The sequence below is a fragment of the Ambystoma mexicanum genome, chromosome 1q (genome assembly GCF_040938575.1).
Source record: "Ambystoma mexicanum isolate Mex_15411 chromosome 1q, UKY_AmexF1_1, whole genome shotgun sequence".
Classification (NCBI taxonomy): domain Eukaryota; kingdom Metazoa; phylum Chordata; class Amphibia; order Caudata; family Ambystomatidae; genus Ambystoma; species Ambystoma mexicanum.
In genome coordinates, this window is record NC_090922.1 from 76,040,035 (window position 1) to 76,059,615 (window position 19,581).

The 19,581-nt window shown below is 47.7% G+C and overlaps 1 protein-coding gene across 1 annotated transcript in view; it reads right to left on the reverse strand.

The window, feature by feature from the left end:
• TCF25 (transcription factor 25) overlaps nt 1-19,581 on the reverse strand; it is a 1,148,081-nt gene that overhangs the window by 132,103 nt on the left and 996,397 nt on the right. The window contains exon 16 of the mRNA XM_069635563.1: nt 594-673. Within this exon, the coding sequence (XP_069491664.1) occupies nt 594-673 (80 nt within the window). The remainder of the gene's footprint in view (nt 1-593; nt 674-19,581) is intronic.

Sequence of the window (19,581 nt, forward strand, 5' to 3'; positions counted from 1 at the left end):
CAGCAAATAGATTTGGGATACCAGGATAGAGGGAGAAACGCCTAAAATGGGGCACAATAGTAAATGCAGTAACACCTAGATTTGAGATGGCTCGGTAGAGGGGGAAACACCTAAACTGTCTTATTTTTCATTTGATGGTCAACGCTTGTTCCCATCTTAGATTTAGGTTTAGATTAGGCGTTTTCCCAACCTGCATACAGCATTCATTGTTCAATAAACACCCTTGAACTGTGGTTACTTGTTGTCACCATGAGTTCCTCACAGCTGCTTACTGGAGCCTAGCCAGCCCACCTAAGTCCTAACCTGGCAAAATGCACACACGCATCTTAAAAATGTACCTTTAGTATCTCCCACACATGGACTTCAGTCCCAGAGTGCGTTTCAACCACAAAGCGCATTGAGGCCATACAAATGGGGAAAGGGTGCTATATAAATGACAAATACAATACAATATAATAGAATGGCTAGTAGCTCACATAAACCTCCAATTGTACAATCTCTTACCTAAAGTATTAGTGATAACTGTAGTGTCTTTCAGAATACGTACTGAAACAATACATTTATTCCAATAGAAGTAGCTATAACATCCATACCTTTCCGGTCTTGTGTATGAAGAAATGGAATCCAAAGGTGGCAACGGATCAAACCCCATCACAGATTGGGATGTCACGTCCTTAAAACATCAAAAGAGAAAACAAACATTCCTTAGTAATTACCTGATAACACTGCCCCGCCAACAATGCAAAATGTAAAAACAGGAGAACGTAAGGGTAGCCCAAAGTTCATAATTCAGGCCATGTCTAGAGAAATGTGGTACTCATCAGGCTGTGAAAAGAATTTTCAACTAGAAAGTTAATGTAGTGTGTGTATTGTCATTGCCGGGTAAATTAACTAGCGCTCAAGATGCAGTTTATGGGTAAGAAAAAAATGTGTTATCGCGCTGAACAGAACAGTATAAGAGCAAAAGTGAAAAACAATGAAGGTTACATATTTGTAACAATAGTGGGAGCAGTAGAACTGATAAGGTTAGGGAATGTCTGCAAAGTGCAGGGCCATCGCCTAGGTTTGAAGTAAAACAAGGGTTTGTGAGGTTCAACACCGTTTCTACAACAAATGATCTTCTGGGATTCTCTAGGCATCAACTTCAGGGACCCATTTAAAATGGTCCCATCCAGTTCCTTGGTTCTTGGTTTTATGACTCTTTGACACTCATCATGCCTATCACCAAAGGCTGCCCCTCATGGAGCATACCCTATCGTCTGCCATTAAACAGTCGATTTCGACCCTGTCTGTTCTTTTTTTTAATTTTTTTTTTTAAACAGTCATGTTTCCATTTTATTTCATTTGACAATATAGCATAGAAAAAACATTAATGCATTTTCCATTAATGTATTTATAGCACTTTCACTACCTACTTGCAAAACACTAGAAAAGTGTGTAGCCTGGGGCCCAGAGCCATTGGGCTGGTGGGCCAAAGTCCATTGAAGGGCCTTGTATCAAAATAGTACCCCCATCAAATACCCACCCACCATCGGAAGGTATTTGAGAGACTAGAGTAGCATGAGGAACTGCCCCAGAGTAGTGTGCCCTGGCACTCAGGCTCTCTGTGGACCCTGTCTGTTCTTGGGCTAATTTCCAGATCAATGTCATCATAGCCCTCCATCAAGTGCAATCTTCCTTGGATTCAGATTGGAGGAGCCTATCCCAGGCTCAGCCCTTCTCCTCATGGTCTTTCTCACCTGGGCTTGACCTGTATTCTACCCACTTGTCTCAAGTACATCAAGGGAGGCTTTGGGTTAGCAGTTGCTAGCACTGGACTGTTAGACAAAGTTTTCTTTAGTCTTGATGGTGGGCTGGACTGTTCCACAGATTTGAAGTTCGGCCCCCAGTTTCTGCATTCACTGCTGTGTTTTGCTGGCAAGTTTTGTTTTTCTCCTTGAAGGACTTACCAATCCCACCAGAGCTAAATTGTGGCTCTAAGCTAGCCTCTTTTACAAGGGTATTGGTTCAGGTCTGGCATTGCCAGTGCGTGGCCTCAGGTCAGTCAGGCTTTTAACTGTCGTATCCCTGGTACTAATGACCCTTACTAATTTGGGCCCACTGGTTTTGCTTTTCAAATCATGACTCCCCCTCTTTCTCTAAGCCCTCTTAGCCTGGCCAATACTGGACTCTTCTTCATTTTCAACTTTATTTTTATTGAACATTTCATTTTGCATTCAGCAACGAATTGGTTTTACAATGATATCCACATTATAATTGCTGCATCATAGGGCTCATACAGCTAATTGTTCTAGTTCATCAAGCTTTCATAATGTTGCCTTATAGGTCTTCTCGTAACATGTTTGGGCACCTGTTTCCCACAAAAAAACAATCACAATAAATGTCATGCATCCCAGAACAATCACTATCTGAGCCATGTTCAGACACCCACGTGGAAACTGATTGTTGCTTCAGAGTCAAACCTACTATGAATCAAAACACAGTCCACAAATCTACGTTTGTGTAGAGAGATGAATTTCTCGCAATTCCCATAATGACACACTTAAAAAAAGAGCCACTAAAAGCTAGAATGAACTCCTTCATATTTCCACCTTCCAAGCAGCATCCCCAAGAGGATCATTTACATTCTTCTCTGCTATGTACCACTGTGCTCATCCCTGGTCTTTTCAGTTTCTACCTTTATCCTCTTCCCCTACACCCGATCACCATCAAACTGTCATAGCATCACATTTTTGACCAAATGTTGTTCCGTGACACTGCTTTTTGCCGGGAACGCTCAAAATCAGCCCAAATGTCAATCATCCTTGTTGCCGGTTCATCACTTTTCTGAAGGCTTCATCCCGCTCATTACCAGTAATCTTTTACACACTTAGTGCAATTTGGCCGTTGCGCCTCTACCAACGCATTGCAATTTGCATCTTAGATTACACCAATGCTAAATTACAAAATCTAGCTCTATTTCCATTCCCCACTCACTGTTTAACAATGGCCGCTTCCGGATCCAGCTCTATTTTCTATCCAGTTATATCACTAATATCCCTTTCTAATTTGGCCAACATGACCTCACCTCTGGCAACCCGCAGGTTAAATGAAGAAAAGTCGTCTCTGAATGCTGACATTTTGACATCACTAATCACATTCTGTTTCTTCAGATGTTGCAGTATTGCATAAGACTCGTTTAAATATGTATTTTTGATTATGCAACCCTATCTGAATCGGTGTTTATGCATTTTTCCCACTCCAGCAAATTCTCTCAGAGATCTACCTCCTATTTAATATTATCTTTATAGATCCCATCCATACTATCATCCAGTATCATCCCATAGCAGTTGATCATCAGCCTGCGGGTGAGTCAGGACCTGGGTGTCCGGTGGTTCTTCCGGGTACATTTTTTATGGTTTCCTAATGATTTCTCCAATTTGAATAAATCAAATTACATTAACGAGACTGCCTGGTCATCCCACCAGTTGTGCATCTATAGATGAACACATTACTTACCTCTCAGAAATGTTCTTTCTGATCTATGTTATACCCACAGATTCCTCATTGACGATAATCCATATCTCCAGTGCAGCTGCACTTTGGAAATTGTTCCGCCACCAGGGAGTGCAGCATGGCCCCACTTTGGCTCTGCCCCACACCCCTATGACAGTATATATTGAGGCACTGTGCCCCATGACCTCATTACTGCCCTTTTTTGCTAGCACTCTGATGCGGAGGGACCACAGGTTGGGAAGGCAATGACGAATCTTTGGGAAGAACATCCATCAGAAAGAGAAAAACATTATCAAGAGGTAAGTAATTTGTTCCTCCCAAGATTACTCATCTATGATACACTCCCATAGCAGTACCTGTACCTGTAGGAGTGAGGACAGCAGGAAACCACCTATACAAGAAAATTCTGAAGGACCACTCTACCAAAGTAAGTATCCAGCACGGATTGGAAATCCAAGCAGCAACATTTGACAAACATGTGCAAAAAGGTCCATGTAGCCACCAGGCAATGTCCAGTACAGGGACCCCCATGCTGCAGGGCAGATGGCAGTAAGCCACTGTGGTCAAATGGACCCTGACACTTTCAAGCCAAATCCTTACCAGCCAGATCACAGTATTCCGAGATGCAGCGGATGATCCACATCGACAGGGTCTGTTTACACACAGAACTGCCAGCAAGGGCACAAGCATAACCCACAAAAAGCTGATCAATTTTCCTAATGTTCTTCTTTTGAGACATAGTAGCTGATGGCTGCACCGGGTACAGCCGATGGAATCGCTCCTCTGCGTTGGATGGATGTGGCGGAGGAAAGAACTCAGACTCATTTGAGAGAGTTGCACATCTGAGCCTACTTTCATTAGAACAGACGTCCTCACTCAATATCACCATCTCTTTGGAGAAAACCAAATAAGGAGGTTTGACAGACAGCGCCGGGAGCTCAATCACTCATCTCGTGGAAGTAATAGCTACAAAGAAAATAACCTTAAGGGTGAGCAATCTCAACAAACATGAATGTGGGAGCTCAAACAATGCACCCATCAAGAAAGTCAACACTAAATTCAAATCTCATGCTGGAACAACAAATTGGCATGCAGGAAATACATAACATAATCCTCGCAAAAATAGCACAACCGTGGCGATTGTTTAGGGGTCCTTTTGAAAATCAATACTGTGGCCAGGTACTCCTTCACAGTGCCAATCTGCAGGCTGATCTAGGGCAAGGAGAGCACAAAACACAACACAGAGGATGGGGAATAAGTAGAAGGATCCAGATGCCAAGGTGCCATTGTACACCACCTGCTGACATAAATAGACTTGGTGGCACTTTTCTGACCTGAGAAAAGCACATCCAGGTTCGTCACCTGAGAAATCACACTCTCTATATCTCAGCCTCAGCTTGTCCCTGTTCAGGGACAAGCTTCGGAGCTGCAGATTCAGAATCAAACACAAGCCTCTGTCCTTCTTTGGAACCAGAAAATAGATTGAATACGAGCCCAAGCCTCGTTCAGAGTGTGGCACCTTTTCTATGGTGTCTTTTGCCAGAAGATGAAAGACCTCCACCAACAGGAGAGTGCCCGGATGTAAGGGGGGGGGGCTGGAGGAGGGATAGTCGGGAGGGCATTAAGCAAAATATATCCCTGGTGTACGACCTGCAAGGTCCAAGTGAGAGCCATGGTGTGGTCCCATTCCACACTGAATAGGGAGAATCCGCCCTCCCACAGGGGGCAGGTGGAGAAAATCACCTTCACATGGGTGGCTGTGGTGGCACTGAAGAGGCACAGAAAACCCCTCTGGCAATGCCCTGGCATTTTCCCCTTGGAGAACGGCTTGGTTATTGTGGTCAGTGTAAAGAAGGCATGGTATAAACAGTAAGACAGACACGTGACCACAGTTCAAGGGCGTTAATTGAACTTCAAAAAGGGTATGATAAATGCCTATCTAATACTAAATCTACAGATGCGTGCAAGCTACGAACATCAAATAATAACGCAGTCCTACTGATGTCTTGTCACATAAAAGGGCCTATACTAAAAAAAACTATTGCCAATCCTTACCTCCTAATACAAATAGTGTAGGGAATAATGTTATGAAAAGAAAAAGTGTTCAAAATGATATGTCACGATGTTCAGGCCAGCAAGGGACAAGGTGGTTCACTCTAGCATAGCACACTCTTTGGCTTCTTCGGCACGAGGACACAGTTCAATTACCAGCATCAGGGCCTTCTGTGCCCAATTCTCTTTACTTAAAGTTTCTTGATTCAGAGGACATGAGGTACAAAAACAAACAAAAAAGTTATTTTCCTCTCACAAGAATTCAATTCAGATGATTCACTCTTCACCCTTGATCCCCTTCAGCCGGGCTCCGATCCCTTTTTACAATGTTCAGAGAATATTATTTCTCGGGTGAATCAAGGTTCACCCCGGATAACCTCAGCAAGGCTCGGATCCGTCCTCTTACACAACCCTTAGCCGGACTCGGACCAATTTTAGTTTGTATTAACTATCAAAGACTTTTGAATGAGCACTGGGTTCAGCTTGACCTGTTGCAGGACCACTTTCATCTCACCATTCCTTTTTACATTTGCCAACTAGTTGGATAACTAACAGAGACCTTTGAATGAGCACCCACGTGGCTCTGGACCACTCTGTTTAAGGTATCTTTCTTGGCTTCAAAAGTTCAGTAATCCCTCTGTTATTCAATTATATTTGCGTCGCTCATCAACAACCAATTCCCACACTGTTCTCCTTTGATTTCCCCATACAATGTTGCCGCTTACAACCTTTGTTCTAACACAGGCTGGTCTGGTAGCAGTCTCCCTGACTCACCGGCTGGGCTGACTTTACTGGCGCTGCTATGCTTTAGGAGCCAAGGACAGTACCACAGCAGCAAACCCTCCCCTGCCTTGGTTATCGACGCGGGAGAGCCCCGGGTACCTCCGACACAATGCAGGTTTATACAGCTTTAATTCCAGGTCTTAGATTTCTTATTTTCCAGGGCTTGCGAAAGTAATGGTCTGAAAAGGTCAAGGGCACTTTCCTCCTTGCAACCCTCTCTGGTCTCACCGTCTTTCTCCTTGTATTAAACTGCCATCTTGGAACTGCTGCTTTCTCATGTGCTTTGCCTTGCTCATAGTGTGTTTGCATGCTGCGCCTTTTATCCGTGTGGGGAAGTGTGATGGAAGTCAGGTGTGTGTAATGATCAGCAATTGCCTGACCTTTGTATTGGGACATGTCAAGTATATGGCTCTGGTGTTAGTCCGTTTTCGCTCACGGTGAGATGTCTGTGAGAAAGTGTTTGTGTCGAGGTAAAGGGGTGCGGGAGATGTTTGCGTTCCTAAGTATCCTACTTGGTAGGATGGGGAAGGTATTACAGGGAAGGGGATTTCAGTGTCGCACTTCCACTAGGCGACGACCCCTCACCCAGGTGATCCTTCCGCACTGGTGCACCCCCAGGAACTGGATCCAAAAGCAATGGCTGCGTCCTGGCCACCTGACCTGGATGACATTTCCCCAGGGACTTGCCCGGGGTAACAACTGGTGGCATGTCGACCTCCAGGGAGGTGTCCAGGCCACTTGCAAGTCAGCCACAAGATCCATCCAGTCCCCTTGTTCCCCTTAAAACCCTTCCAGGAATTGCCTGACCTACCAGGGATGGAGGTGTTCCAGTCTGAAGGGAACGCTGTGCACTGCATTATACATGTCCTCCAACATGGGACATGTATGCCCTTCTGGGGAGCAGGGCAAATTCCCCCGTGACTCCGGCATCATTGGCACCTTGAGAGGGGGAGCGGAGATCAGAGAGCTGGATCCGAAGATGGAACGGTGTAAACCTTGGATGGGATCTACTCACAGAGACCCTGCAGGCTTGTCGGAGTGTGCTCGAAACCGTTGGCTTGGCTGAAGCTGACACAGTCGGCGTGAAGACCATTGGCATTGAGGCTTCTGGTGTCGGGACAGAAGCTGCCAGCTCTGGGGCTTTGGCAAAGATGAGAAGCATCTTCTGCCTGGAGGCCTCCCATCCTCTGGAGTAGAGGATTGTGTCTGGAAGAGTATGTGCCGGGCTTCCCAGCAGTGGTGACTCTTCTTCTTAGACAAAGAAGAGTGGTATTTTGAAGAGCCGCCTCTGGATCTTGGCCTCTTGCACTGATTTTTTTTGTCCTTTCCGAAAGTGGACCAATCCTGTGATACAGTCAGCACCCAGCGACCTCAAACAGGTTAGATTGTCGCCTCTTGTCAGAAAACGCCCCACTTGGTCAAGGTGTATGTGGCAGAACAGGCAGTTGAACTCGTTGTGTAGAGGACAAGTTCTTCCTGCCAATGTACCCCTCAGGTGTACACAGGAAACGGACAGAGGGATCTATTAACTGGAAGAGAGTTGAACGCACCCGGGACACTGCTGGCTGAAAAGTAAAAGCAGAAAATCAAAACCAGGTCATGTGATTTACCAGAGGACTATATTTGGAAATACCCTGAGAGTTGACCTGTGGTTTATGGCGTGGAGAAACAGGGGTGTCCCTTTGTGGCAATTCCCTTGGGCAACGCAGGGATGGAGTTTACCCTGTAACCAAATATTGCAGATTAATAACACACTTTCATGTAAACATAAAACAATAACTGTGGCTGGGGGGTTCTTACCATAGGAGGCTGTCCAAGTAGAAGGAGAAAACTAATCCAGGAGACTTGAGAAGTCCAGTGTAGGAGTAAATGGAGAATCTTTTTGTCCAAGCCCAATACCTGACCCGACGGCACGAGGACGCCTAAATAGTCCAAGAACAGTACACTTACGGCAGTCTATAGTCCGGGCACTTCCAGGGAAGAGGGAAATGTGGTTGACGTGAAATGCAGGTAATCCAATCCGTGTCGGAAACTTGCAGGCGTTAAGGTACAGAACGAGAGGCAAAGAATTCCAGTAAACAATCCGGGTTGACAGGATCCTTGCGGTCGAAGTACAGGACGTGAGACAAGAGCAGTCGGGATTACAGTTCCAAGTCGGGATACCAGATGATCAAGACAATAACCAGGGACACGGCAAAACAATCCAAATAGCAGGCAAGGTCCGAGAAACAGTGTGTCAAGGTAATGAAGCGCAGGATACAATAGTAGCCTACTGGTGGAACAAAATTCAGAAGCACTGGAACAGTTTAGAGGCGGTGCTTATACAGAAGAATCACCTGACAAGAGGAGCAGGGCCGTGGCAGAGTGTCTTGTGACACATGCGCATGGTACCAGCATCTCCATGGTAACCCCCAACGCGCATGGAAAGAAGTACCACGACTGCCAAGCCTGGAATGTCTTCTGTAGCGATATTGAGAGTGTAACCTTTTGCTATTAGAATTCAGCAAACTCTGGGAAGAAACATGCGTGGGTAATGAGGATGAACTAGGGACATCTGTGTGGAGTGACAGATGCGTGGACACAGATGGCTTCCTGACGGCATCTTCCCTAATGAAACACCCACATCTCGTGATTTATGAAAAACAGGAGAGCAGAAGCAGGGCATGGATATTAGCCTCCGGTTCCCAGGTACGATCCTCCGGACCATACCCTTTCCAGTCAACAAGGCATAAGCAAACCCCCCGGCATAACTTGGAATCAAGGAGGCGTTCACTTCGTACTCCTCCGAACCCTGCAACGAACTGGAAGGGGACGAGCGGAGAGCCTAGTGGCATTGTTGCATGGCTTCACCAATGATACACGAAATACAGGTTGTATCTTCCAGGATAACGGCAGAGTTAACTACACAGCCAATGGATTAATGACCTCTGAGATAGCATATGGCCCAACAAACCGAGGGAACAAGGATTTACGGCCGGGGATACAGAGGTTCTTGGTAGACAACCACACACGCATACCCATCTGGTATGCTGGGGCAGGAGTGCGATGCCGATCCGCAAACAACTTAGACTGTTCCTGAGCCTCCGTCAAATGCTGTTTAATGCTGTGATGTAAGGCTGCAGGTCACGGATGCACGCGTGAGCGGCCGGGCTGTTAGTGGTGACAACAGGGTCCAACGGTAGTGTTCGTGGATGCTGGCCATATAAAGCAAAAAACTGTGAGGAGCCAATGGAGGAATGCATGGAGTCATTATATGCAAACTAAGCTGTGACTAGAACTGAAAACCATGTTTCTTGGTGTTGGAGAGTAAGGCACCGTAAGTATTGTTCAAAAGTGGAATTCAGACGTTCGGTTTGGCCGTCTGTCTGTGGGTAATATGCGCTTGAATACCTTTCATCGATGCCGAAGGAGGAGCTAAGAGACCGCCAGAAACGTGATGTGATTTGGGAACCTCGATCTGATATGATGATGTCGGGGAGCCCAAAGAACCTAAACACATTCGTTAAGAACAAGTCGGCGAGTACGGGGGCTGATGGTAACCCCTGACAAGGAATAAACAAAGCCGTTTTGGTGAAATAGTCAATGACCACCCATATGGTGTCGTAATCCCGTTAGCTCCACTATAAAATCCATTGAGATCATGGTCCAGGGACGTCTTGGAACGGGAATAGGCTGTAATAGTCCCATGGGTCTAGCTGCGGAACTCTTACTCTGGGCACATATAGCACAGGATGCAATGTAATCCGCAACATCATTATGCATTGAAGGCCACCAGCACCAATGTCGAAGCAGATCTATGGTCTTTCTTTGACCAGGATGGGCAGCCAATAAAGAGTCATGACACAATTGCAAGACAATACGCTGTGTGCTGGGATCCGGAATATAGACTCCGCCTTAGACACAAGGTAACGATTGCACTATAGCCATGTTATACTCCGTGATTTCCGAAGTTTTACTTAAGACCCATTTCTGGATCAAAGTTTTCATAGAAGGTTGTAACGTACAACCGCACACAACCTTATGGGGAAGAAGGAGAGGACCACCCCAGACACGATGTAAGGAGATACCATGTAAGCGCGCCAGTGCATCAGCCTTGGAGTGCAAAGCACCAGGGCAGTACGTGAGAACAAAGTTAAACATAGAAAAGAATTCATGCCATCTGGCATGATGGGCCATAGTGCATTTGACGGACTGTAACGCCAACACATTTTGATTGTCAGTGTAGACCTGTACCGGGGAGGCTGTTCCCAAAAGGTGGTGCCTCCAGACCATGAAAGCATCCCGCAGTGCCAGCAATTCCCACTCAGTGATGGTGTAGTTTTGCTCATATTGGGTTAGCTTCCTAGAATGGTAGGCCACTGGGTGCAGGAGATCTGAATCAGTGCATAGTTGGGATAAGACTGCCCCTACAGCCACATCTGAGGCATCGGCCTCTATGTAGAAAGGCCAAGTGGAATCTAGGTGTTTCAGTACCAGTGCCATCGTGAAAGCGGCCTTGAATGCGTCAAAAGCCTGTTGTGCTTCCATACTCCTTGTAAAGGACTATTTACTGCTGGTGAGAGCGGTCAAAGGGGCAACAGTCACTGAAAAGGAACGTATGAACTGTCTATAAAAATTAGCAAATCCAAGGAATGATTGCAAGGCTTTCAGATAAGCAGGGACAGGCCAGTCCAGGACTGCCTTCACTTTCGATTTACTCATCTGAACACCATGATTGGTGATGTCGTAGCCTAGAAATTCCACCTCAGAGGCATGAAATATGCACTTTTAAAGCTTGGCATAGAGATGGTTCTCTCTTAAACGTAGCAAGACTGCTGAAACATGTTTAAGATGATCCTCATAGGTAGGAGAATAAATCAATATGTCGTCTAAGTACACTATGACATACTGGTCAAGCATGTCCCTAAACACAGTTTATAAAATTCTGGAACGTTGCAGGGGCGTTACACAAACCGAAAGGCATGACCCAATATTGGAATAGACCGTATCTGGTCTTGAAAGCAGTCTTTCAGTCATCCCCCTTGCGCATCCTTACCAGATTATGTTCCCCACGTAGATCCAGTTTCGTGAATATTACTGAGGAACCCACCTGATCCAACAACAATGAAATCAGGGGGATGGGGTATTGGTTGCATACAGTAACTGCGTTTAGAGCCTGGTAATCAATGCAGGGGCATAGATCCCCCTCCTTCTTCGGTACAAAGAAAACAGGAGAGGCCACCGGGGAGGAAGAAGGCCAGATGAAACCCCTTTTTAGGCCCTTGTCTAGGTACTCCTTCAGAATGGTATCCTCTTTCTAAGTAAGGGAATAAACCCGGCCTAAAGGAATCTTGGCCCCCTGCACTAGGTCAATGGGACAATCATAGGGGCGATGAAGTGGTAATACTTGCGCCCATCCTTTGTCAAAAACATCCCTGTATTTCTCATACTCTTTAGGCAATAATACAGCCGACACTCCCCCCACCACAGAGGCTGAGTCTAAAAGCAGACAACAAGGACTGCATTGCTTGATGTCTGAGACCAAACTCAGAGTCCCACAATTTGGTGAGAGGAACTTGGCAGTCCCACAGTCAGTCAACAACAGGGTTGTGTAATATAAGCCAAGGTAGCCCCGGGATGAGTTTGAACTGAGGTGCAGAAATCACATCAAATAGTTATGACCTCAGTGTATCCAGGTTCGATAGTCATGACCAGTTCTACAGTACGTTCCGTTACAAGACCAGAGAGTAGGATGGTGCCATCCACTGCATTCACTAGTTCGGGCATTCTTTTGGAACAATAGGTATAGCCCACTCTCTTGCATAGTGTACATCAACATATTTTCCGGTTGCTTCGGAATCCAAAACTGCTGCTATAGTCCAAGGAGTACCAGAAGGATAACTGAGGGTGGCAGAGACAGTAAAAGGGACCAGGGACTGATTGCTCGACAACGGCACTCAGTCTATTGTCAGGATTTGGCATTTCCCTGCTTCTTTGTAGGCTTCTTAGGGCATACCCGTGACAAATGGTCCGATGACCCGCAATAGAAACACAGGTTATTTTTTCTCCGGTGTTTCCTCTTGTCTGTGGACAGGGGGCCACGGACTGCCCCAATCTGCATGGGTTCACCATTTCCAGAAGACGGGGGCCTAACGCTAGGAGGAATCGGTGGCAAGCCCCTGTTCTCTCCCTTTCTTTCGGCCTTGAGAGCGTCAATCTGGAGGACCAGGTCTAGCAACTCAGGGAAAGTTGTAGGCACAACTGGTACGGCTGCTAGGATGTCTTTCAATGAGCCTGACTACCCCTTGTAAAAAAGGGCTGCCTTCTTTTCCTCAGACCAACCCGTCTCTGCCACCAATTGGTTGAATTTTGCAATGTTCGCAAAAAGAGGAGTGTCCCCCTGCTGCAGACCCAGCATCTCCAAATCGGTAGCCTGTGACTTGTAGCGTGTGTCGAAGACACAGCTCAATGAAGTAATCAGGGCATTGCAGTGTTACACTTCGGGCTTCCCTGCGGGCCTCCTTGCAGAATATGACTTCTCTACAAGCTTCTCTGTGAACCAGATACAGGTTGCCATGGCTCCTGTACAAACTACGACGGACTCCGAGTCAGCTGACACGTCCTGTACGTGGAAGACGTACGGCAACACACGCCCCTATATGGCTATAAAATCACCGTCTTTCAAGGGGCTTGTTGCTGCTAATTAGCGTTACAAGCTACAAGCGGTTTCGTCCGTTACTACTTCGTGTCTTTTCCACAAGATTCCTTATCTTATTTCCTGGTTTTGACCCTTGCCTGACTACTGGATTGGCTTGCCTCCTCCTTTACTCCTGTCGTGCTCGGCTGGCTTTTGACTCGGAAGGATATTGGATCCGGCTTCCTGCTGTCTCTTGCGGTTCTTCATTCCAGCTTACCGCCTCTGCACACGGAACCAAAGCCTTCCTCGCAGAGGACTTGCTGTCAACAATCCGGAACTCTTCTACACCTACTCTGGATGCGTGTGTGCTCAGGTACATACTTATAATTGACGAATCCCATCTCTGCTATTATTCCTCTCCACGACTTTGTTTGGACATTGTCTTCTGTTGGATTCTGGGACATTGAGCGACTATATTGTGAATTTGTCTTCAAGTGCATATAAACGCTCTGCTGAAACTGCACCAACCCGGCACTAGTGCGACCCTCGTGCCGTTCGGGGCTACTTCCCTATACTAACATTCCTGTTTGTTATTTTCTCCTTTCGTGGTCTTCTGTTTCCTGGATTACTTTTCTCAAAATATCCTTATTCAGGTTAGTTGTTATCAGTTCGATATATTAGTTAGGATTGATACTTTAGAAGGCTATTTAGAATTATCCCACTCATTGTGTTATATTTTTTGTAGATCCACCCCGGGGAAGCTCCACTCCAATACTCACCTAGGTAGTTTCCCATAATATACAACTGTTCTGATTACTTGCTTTAATTTCAACACTGTCTAATATCTGTGTATTCCTTTGCAGCATTGGTATTGGCGGTGTGTGTTCTCCCCGCTCTTTTATTCAATGGACACCTCTGTCTGTCCCAACTGAAACAGCAGAGAGGTGCATTGTAGAAAAGAGCCCCTCTTTGAGGAAGCCTGAGTCTTGTACTCAGGGGAGCTGGGATGGAAGGCTGAATATCGATTCTTGTACCACCATCATCTCCAAGGTCACTCCTCCACATCTTCGGCCTATTTCGGAGTGGTGAGTAACATGCAGTCCTATAACTAGTGACTGCCTTGTTTCAATAAAGGGTTAGCCCATACAGCTGCTGTGCCACCCAAATATGACAAGAAAAAGGCTGCTTTAGTCGTGGAGTCTGGGAAAGAGGTTGGACGACACAGGAAATGGAGCCTACATTGGTTGATAAAAGTCTGAAAGGGCTTAGAGTCTCCATTGAATCGTTCAGGGAGTGCAAAGGGAAACTGAGCCGCCATTTAAACAGGAACTTTGCCCTGTCTGGGCATAGAGGAACCTGAGCCAGAAGCTGGCGGGGAAACCGAGACCTCTGTCCCTCCTGAACGGATACCGGCATGTATCTCATCAATACGGTGTTGAGCAGAATCATGCGCTGCCGCCATATCAGAGCTTAGTTCAGCCACCATTTGAACCAGGGTAGCCAGAGTGTCGTTAGCGTCCATTGTAGAGGCTTCTGAAAATGTCAGAAAAAGCCCCACTTGATCGGTGTGTATGTGGCAGAACAGGCAGTTGAACTCATTGGGCCTCATTACACGTTGTGCGGTAAAAATCGGAATTTTACAGCATGGCGCTATTAGCGTGTCCGCCCTCGCAAAAGACCACTAATAGCGTCCCATTACGAGTTCGCGGACACGAGCATAGCGCCATGCCGTTAATGACTTTACCGCCATGCCGCAAAAGTCAACAAAATGCCCATTACCGGCCTCGACCAAAGTGTTGATAGCACCTCCTCCCTCACGCAACATGCAAATAGCGGTCACCGCTATTAGCGGACACCGTTAAAAAGCGGAACCGGAAATAGCGTCATCGCACAGGAACGGGAAAGAGAACGGTGGCCCTCTTTAAAAACACAATCCATTGCCATCCTCTGCATCCAGGACCTCTTTCCGGAGAACTCCGACAAGAAACCATCCAGGACTGCCCGAAGATGTCAAAGGCCTTAAAAAAAAACTCAGATCGTCAGCGGAAAGAGAAATTTACACCTGAGGAGCTCATAATGCTGACTAGCACACTTGCAGCCAATGCCAAAGTCGTCTTCGATATGCGCCGGGAGGCTATCATCAAGAAAAAGGCCATCTGAGACGAAGTTGCCCGCAAAGTTAGTGCAGTGGGCACTACCACCCGCAGTGTGAAGGACTGCCGCAAGAGGTGGGACGACCTCCGGCTCCGTGTACGGAATATCCTATCTGTCAACCGCAACCTTGCAATGGCCACAGGAGGTGGCGCAGAATCACCTCTGAAGATGAAGGAGTGGGAGGAGACATGTGCCTCCACAATAGGAGTCGAAACCATAGAGGGGGTCGGAGATATGGAGCATGGTGTGGCCATCTCATCTGATGGAGGTGAGTGTATACGTCAAACAATGCACAGTGAAGGGTGAGGGGGTACCCCAAACATGTGTCGATGACCAGGCCATTGATCCAGCCACACACATACATGCATGCATCACCATATACACGTGCAATACAGACCCATCAATGCATGACCAACCCGACATCCCCATTACAAGAATCACTGATAAATAGGCCCCAATGCTTAGAGCAGCATGACGTGAACATTCTGCATGAGGCACCTAGACCCATTAACGATGATGTACCCTATTTATGTCCTCCACAGGATCACCGACAGACACTGGAGACACAAGCACTGCAGCACGTACTCCCCCAGCAGCCAAAAAAGCCAGGATGCATGAGAAAGGTGACACCGCCACCACCTCCAGGGGAACTGGGAGGACAGTCCATCTGCAGAGGGCCAAGGGCGGCAGGAGCACCATTTCATCACAGCCTGAGGGCACGGCTCCTGTTGTAGCTGAACCCACGCCAGTGTGCCCCATCATTGCTGAGATGAGCACGGAGGGCACGCACTCCGCTGCCACCAGCTCAACTGGGGAGGCAGCAGCCACTGCACCGCCCACTGATGAGGACGACGCAATCGACGTCCTACAACTAATCCATACCCCCAGCCCAACATGGTCCATTGAGGGGAGTCCAAGGGCAACGTCCGGATCTGCTAGCCAGGGAGCACATGACACCCACACTGTAGAAGGTGCATGGAGCCCTCAGGTGTCCTCACCGGATGCCGGAAGCACGGACCAGGGCTACCGTCCAGCCCAGCAGCACCTACCACCCTGCCTGACCTTGCAACCATCACCCGGAGGCAGGAAGACATTACTGCGCTGGTCGCCCAGCATGTGGCCGAGACAGGCAGTCTAAGGGATGACCTCAACAAATATGCAGGGCAAACAAAGGAGGCCATTGAGGCCTGCACTGACAGGATATGCCAGGAAATGGGCCAACTCCGCCAGGCCATTTTACGTATTGGGGACATCATGGAGCAGCATCACCAACCCCCAACACAGGATCGACCGGGAACCTCCTCCTCAGCGAGTTCCCGCAGACCAGCCCCCTGCGATGCTCTCTGCGCAACCTGAGGCGCCCCACATCACACCAACCTAATGTTGGTGGAGGCCCTGAGGCTTAGGTCCACCAAGGACCAGGTGGCACATGTGGGGCAGGAAACGCAGACACCATAAGACTCACCTGGGTGCATTTGGGGGTGTGGGGGGTAAGGGTGCATTTGGGTGTTTTGCGGGGGGGGGGGGTAAGGGTGCATTTGGGTGTTTTGGGGGGGAGGGGGGTAAGGGTGCATTTGGGTGTGTTGGGGTGTTGCACTTCTTATCACATTCTGTCCAATATACACTGTTCTGAAGTTGAAACCCAAGCATGGTCTCCATCATTGCGTATGCGTCATTTATTTTGGACAGGGTCCTTTGTGGGACTCAAAACATGCACCAGGGCAACAATATCCGTCTCCGTCCATGCTATTTCACCTTTGTGCCTGATGGGATTTCAGAATCAGATGCTGACGCACATCGTGTGCCTCCTTGGCATTGCCACTTGCATGTCCTGCCGGGGCCTTCCACCCGTACTCATCCCCATCCACATCATGCTCTTCTGTTGGTTGCATGTCAATTTCAGGTGGCATTGACACATTCCATCATATGCAAATTTTTTGATGCTCTACACATGCCATGGTTATCTTTGCCACTTTGACACGGCTGTACAGGAGTGCCTCACCCAGGCTGCTTAGGCAGCGGAGCACTGTCATTGGAAGGCTGACTGCCAGCTCTATCACGACGCAGGTACGGGGATGTGCAATATTGTTGTCCTCTTCCTGCTGGTTCTGTGGGTTCCGTACAGGGGTTAGAAGCCACCTCCTCAGTGGATAGCTGGCATCGCCTGTATGGTGTGAGGAATGGGTACCTGTTACGGGTCACCTCTGGTGCGGGCTGTTGTTGTTGGTGCTGCACTGCTATCATGTAGTCAAGCCCGTCATGTCATGCTGCTGCTATTGGGACCATCTTGGTGTGGGAAGGGGTGTGGGTAGGGGTGTGGTGTGCTCTTTTGTGCTGCCTGTCTCCACTGCATGCACCTGTGCTGATTGTGTCCACCTGTGGTAGATGGGTACACTGCTCAGGTCTCTTAACGGGTGCTTTTCGATGCCGTTATTAGCGCCATGCCGGTAAGGGGTTTTTGGGTGTTTTCCATGCCGCTAATGCCATGTCCGCATGGCTTGTGATGGCCTGGTATTAGCGCCATGGTGCTAATTCCGGCCTGGGGGTCGCGCGCCCGCGGCCTTGCCGCTATTAGTGGCACCGTAATTAACGGGTGCGCTGATAGCGGTGGGTCCGGGTCGTGATTGGCTTGGGAAATTACCGGTACCAGTATTCCCTTACCGCACAACGTGTAATGAGGCCCATTGTGTAGAGGACGAATTCTTCCTGCCAATGTACCCCTCAGGTGTACACAAGAAACAGACTGAGGGATCTATTAACTGGAAGAGAGTTGAACGCACACGGGACAGTGTTGGCTGAAATGGAAAAGCAGAATATCAAAACCAGGTTGTGTGATTTACCAGAGGACTATATTTGGAAATACTCTGAGAGCTGACCTGTGGTTTATGGCGTGGAGAAACAGCAGTGTCCCTTTGTGGCAATTCGCTTGGGCAACGCGGGGATGGAGTTTACCCTGTAACCAAATATTGCAGATTAATAACACGCTTTCATGTAAACATAAGACAATAACTGTGGCTTTGGGGGTTCTTATAGGAGGCTGTCCAAGTAGAAAAAGGAGAAAATGAATCCAGGAGACTTGAGAAGTCCAGTGTAGGAGTAAACTGAGAATCTCTTTTTGTCCAAGCCCAATACCTGACCCGACGGCACGAGGATGCCTAAATAGTCCAAGAACAGTGCTCTTACGGCAGTCTCTAGTCCGAGCACTTCCAGGGAAGAGGGAAATGTGGTTGACATGAAAAGCAGGTAATCCAATACATGTCGGCAACTTGCGGGCGTTAAGGTACAGAATGAGATGCACATAATTCCAGTAAACAACCCAGGTTGGCAGGATCCTAGCGGTCGAGGTACAGGGCGTGAGAAAAGAGCAGTCGGGATTACAGTTCCGAGTCGGGATACCAGATGATCAAGACAATAACCAGGGACAGGGTAAAACAATCCAGATAGCAGGCAAGGTTCGAGAAAACAGAGTGTCAAGGTAAGAAGGACAGGTTACAATAGTAGCTTACTGATGGAACAAAATTCAGAAGCACCGGAGCAGTTTAGAGGCAGTGCTTATATGGAGGAATCACCTGACATAGGAGCACGGCCCTGCCATAGCAGTGTGTCTAGTGACACATGCGCATGGTACCAGTGTCTCCAGGGTAACCCGCGACGCACATGGAAAGACGTACCACGACCGCCAAGCCTGGAATGTCTTGCGTAATGATATCGAGAGTGTAACCTTTTGCTATAAGAATTCAGCAAACTCTGGGAAGAAACATGCGTGGGCAATGAGGACGAACTAGGGACATCTGTGGGGAGTGACAGGTGCGTGGACACTGATGGTTTCCTGAAACCTCTTTCCTTGTGGAGAAATGTAAATTGCTTCACCTCATGTTCTTGAAGCGCCATTGGGTGCTTTGATTGGCATGACACGCAGTCCTGAGTGCTGTGACCTTTGCCAAGACAGTAAAGACAGATGCAGTGCCGAAACTGACACTTGGAGCCCGCAGACATGCAGGTCTTGAACCCTGAGGACTTTGTTGGATTCGGCATGATGTCAAATAAAAAACATGAGAAGCAAAGATTTCTAGAGGAATTTGATAGAATTCGAAAGTGCGGTGCTCCTAATAGTAAGCAGAGTGCACAGAAAGAAGAAACTGATGTCATAGTTGTAGGAGAGGCATGGTATCACAAGTATGACACAGACACAATAGGTTGCTAAATCAAAAGTAATCAGGGTGAAAGATCATATATTTGCAGGGTAATTCATAGAATTTCGCACAAAAGTGGCGCACAGTGTGCACGTGCGAATGTCTGCGCCAGCCGCGTGTGCTAAAATCGATATCCGCGCACAGCGTCTTCATGAGTTTTAGCCTCCAAAACCAGCCGTGGCGCAGCGACCCTGCAGCAGCGCCAGTTACGCCCCCAAGAACGCCCTCGCGCAAGGAAAAGCCATCAAAATTCCCAATTCAGCGCAAAGGGCTGCGCTAACCCTGGAC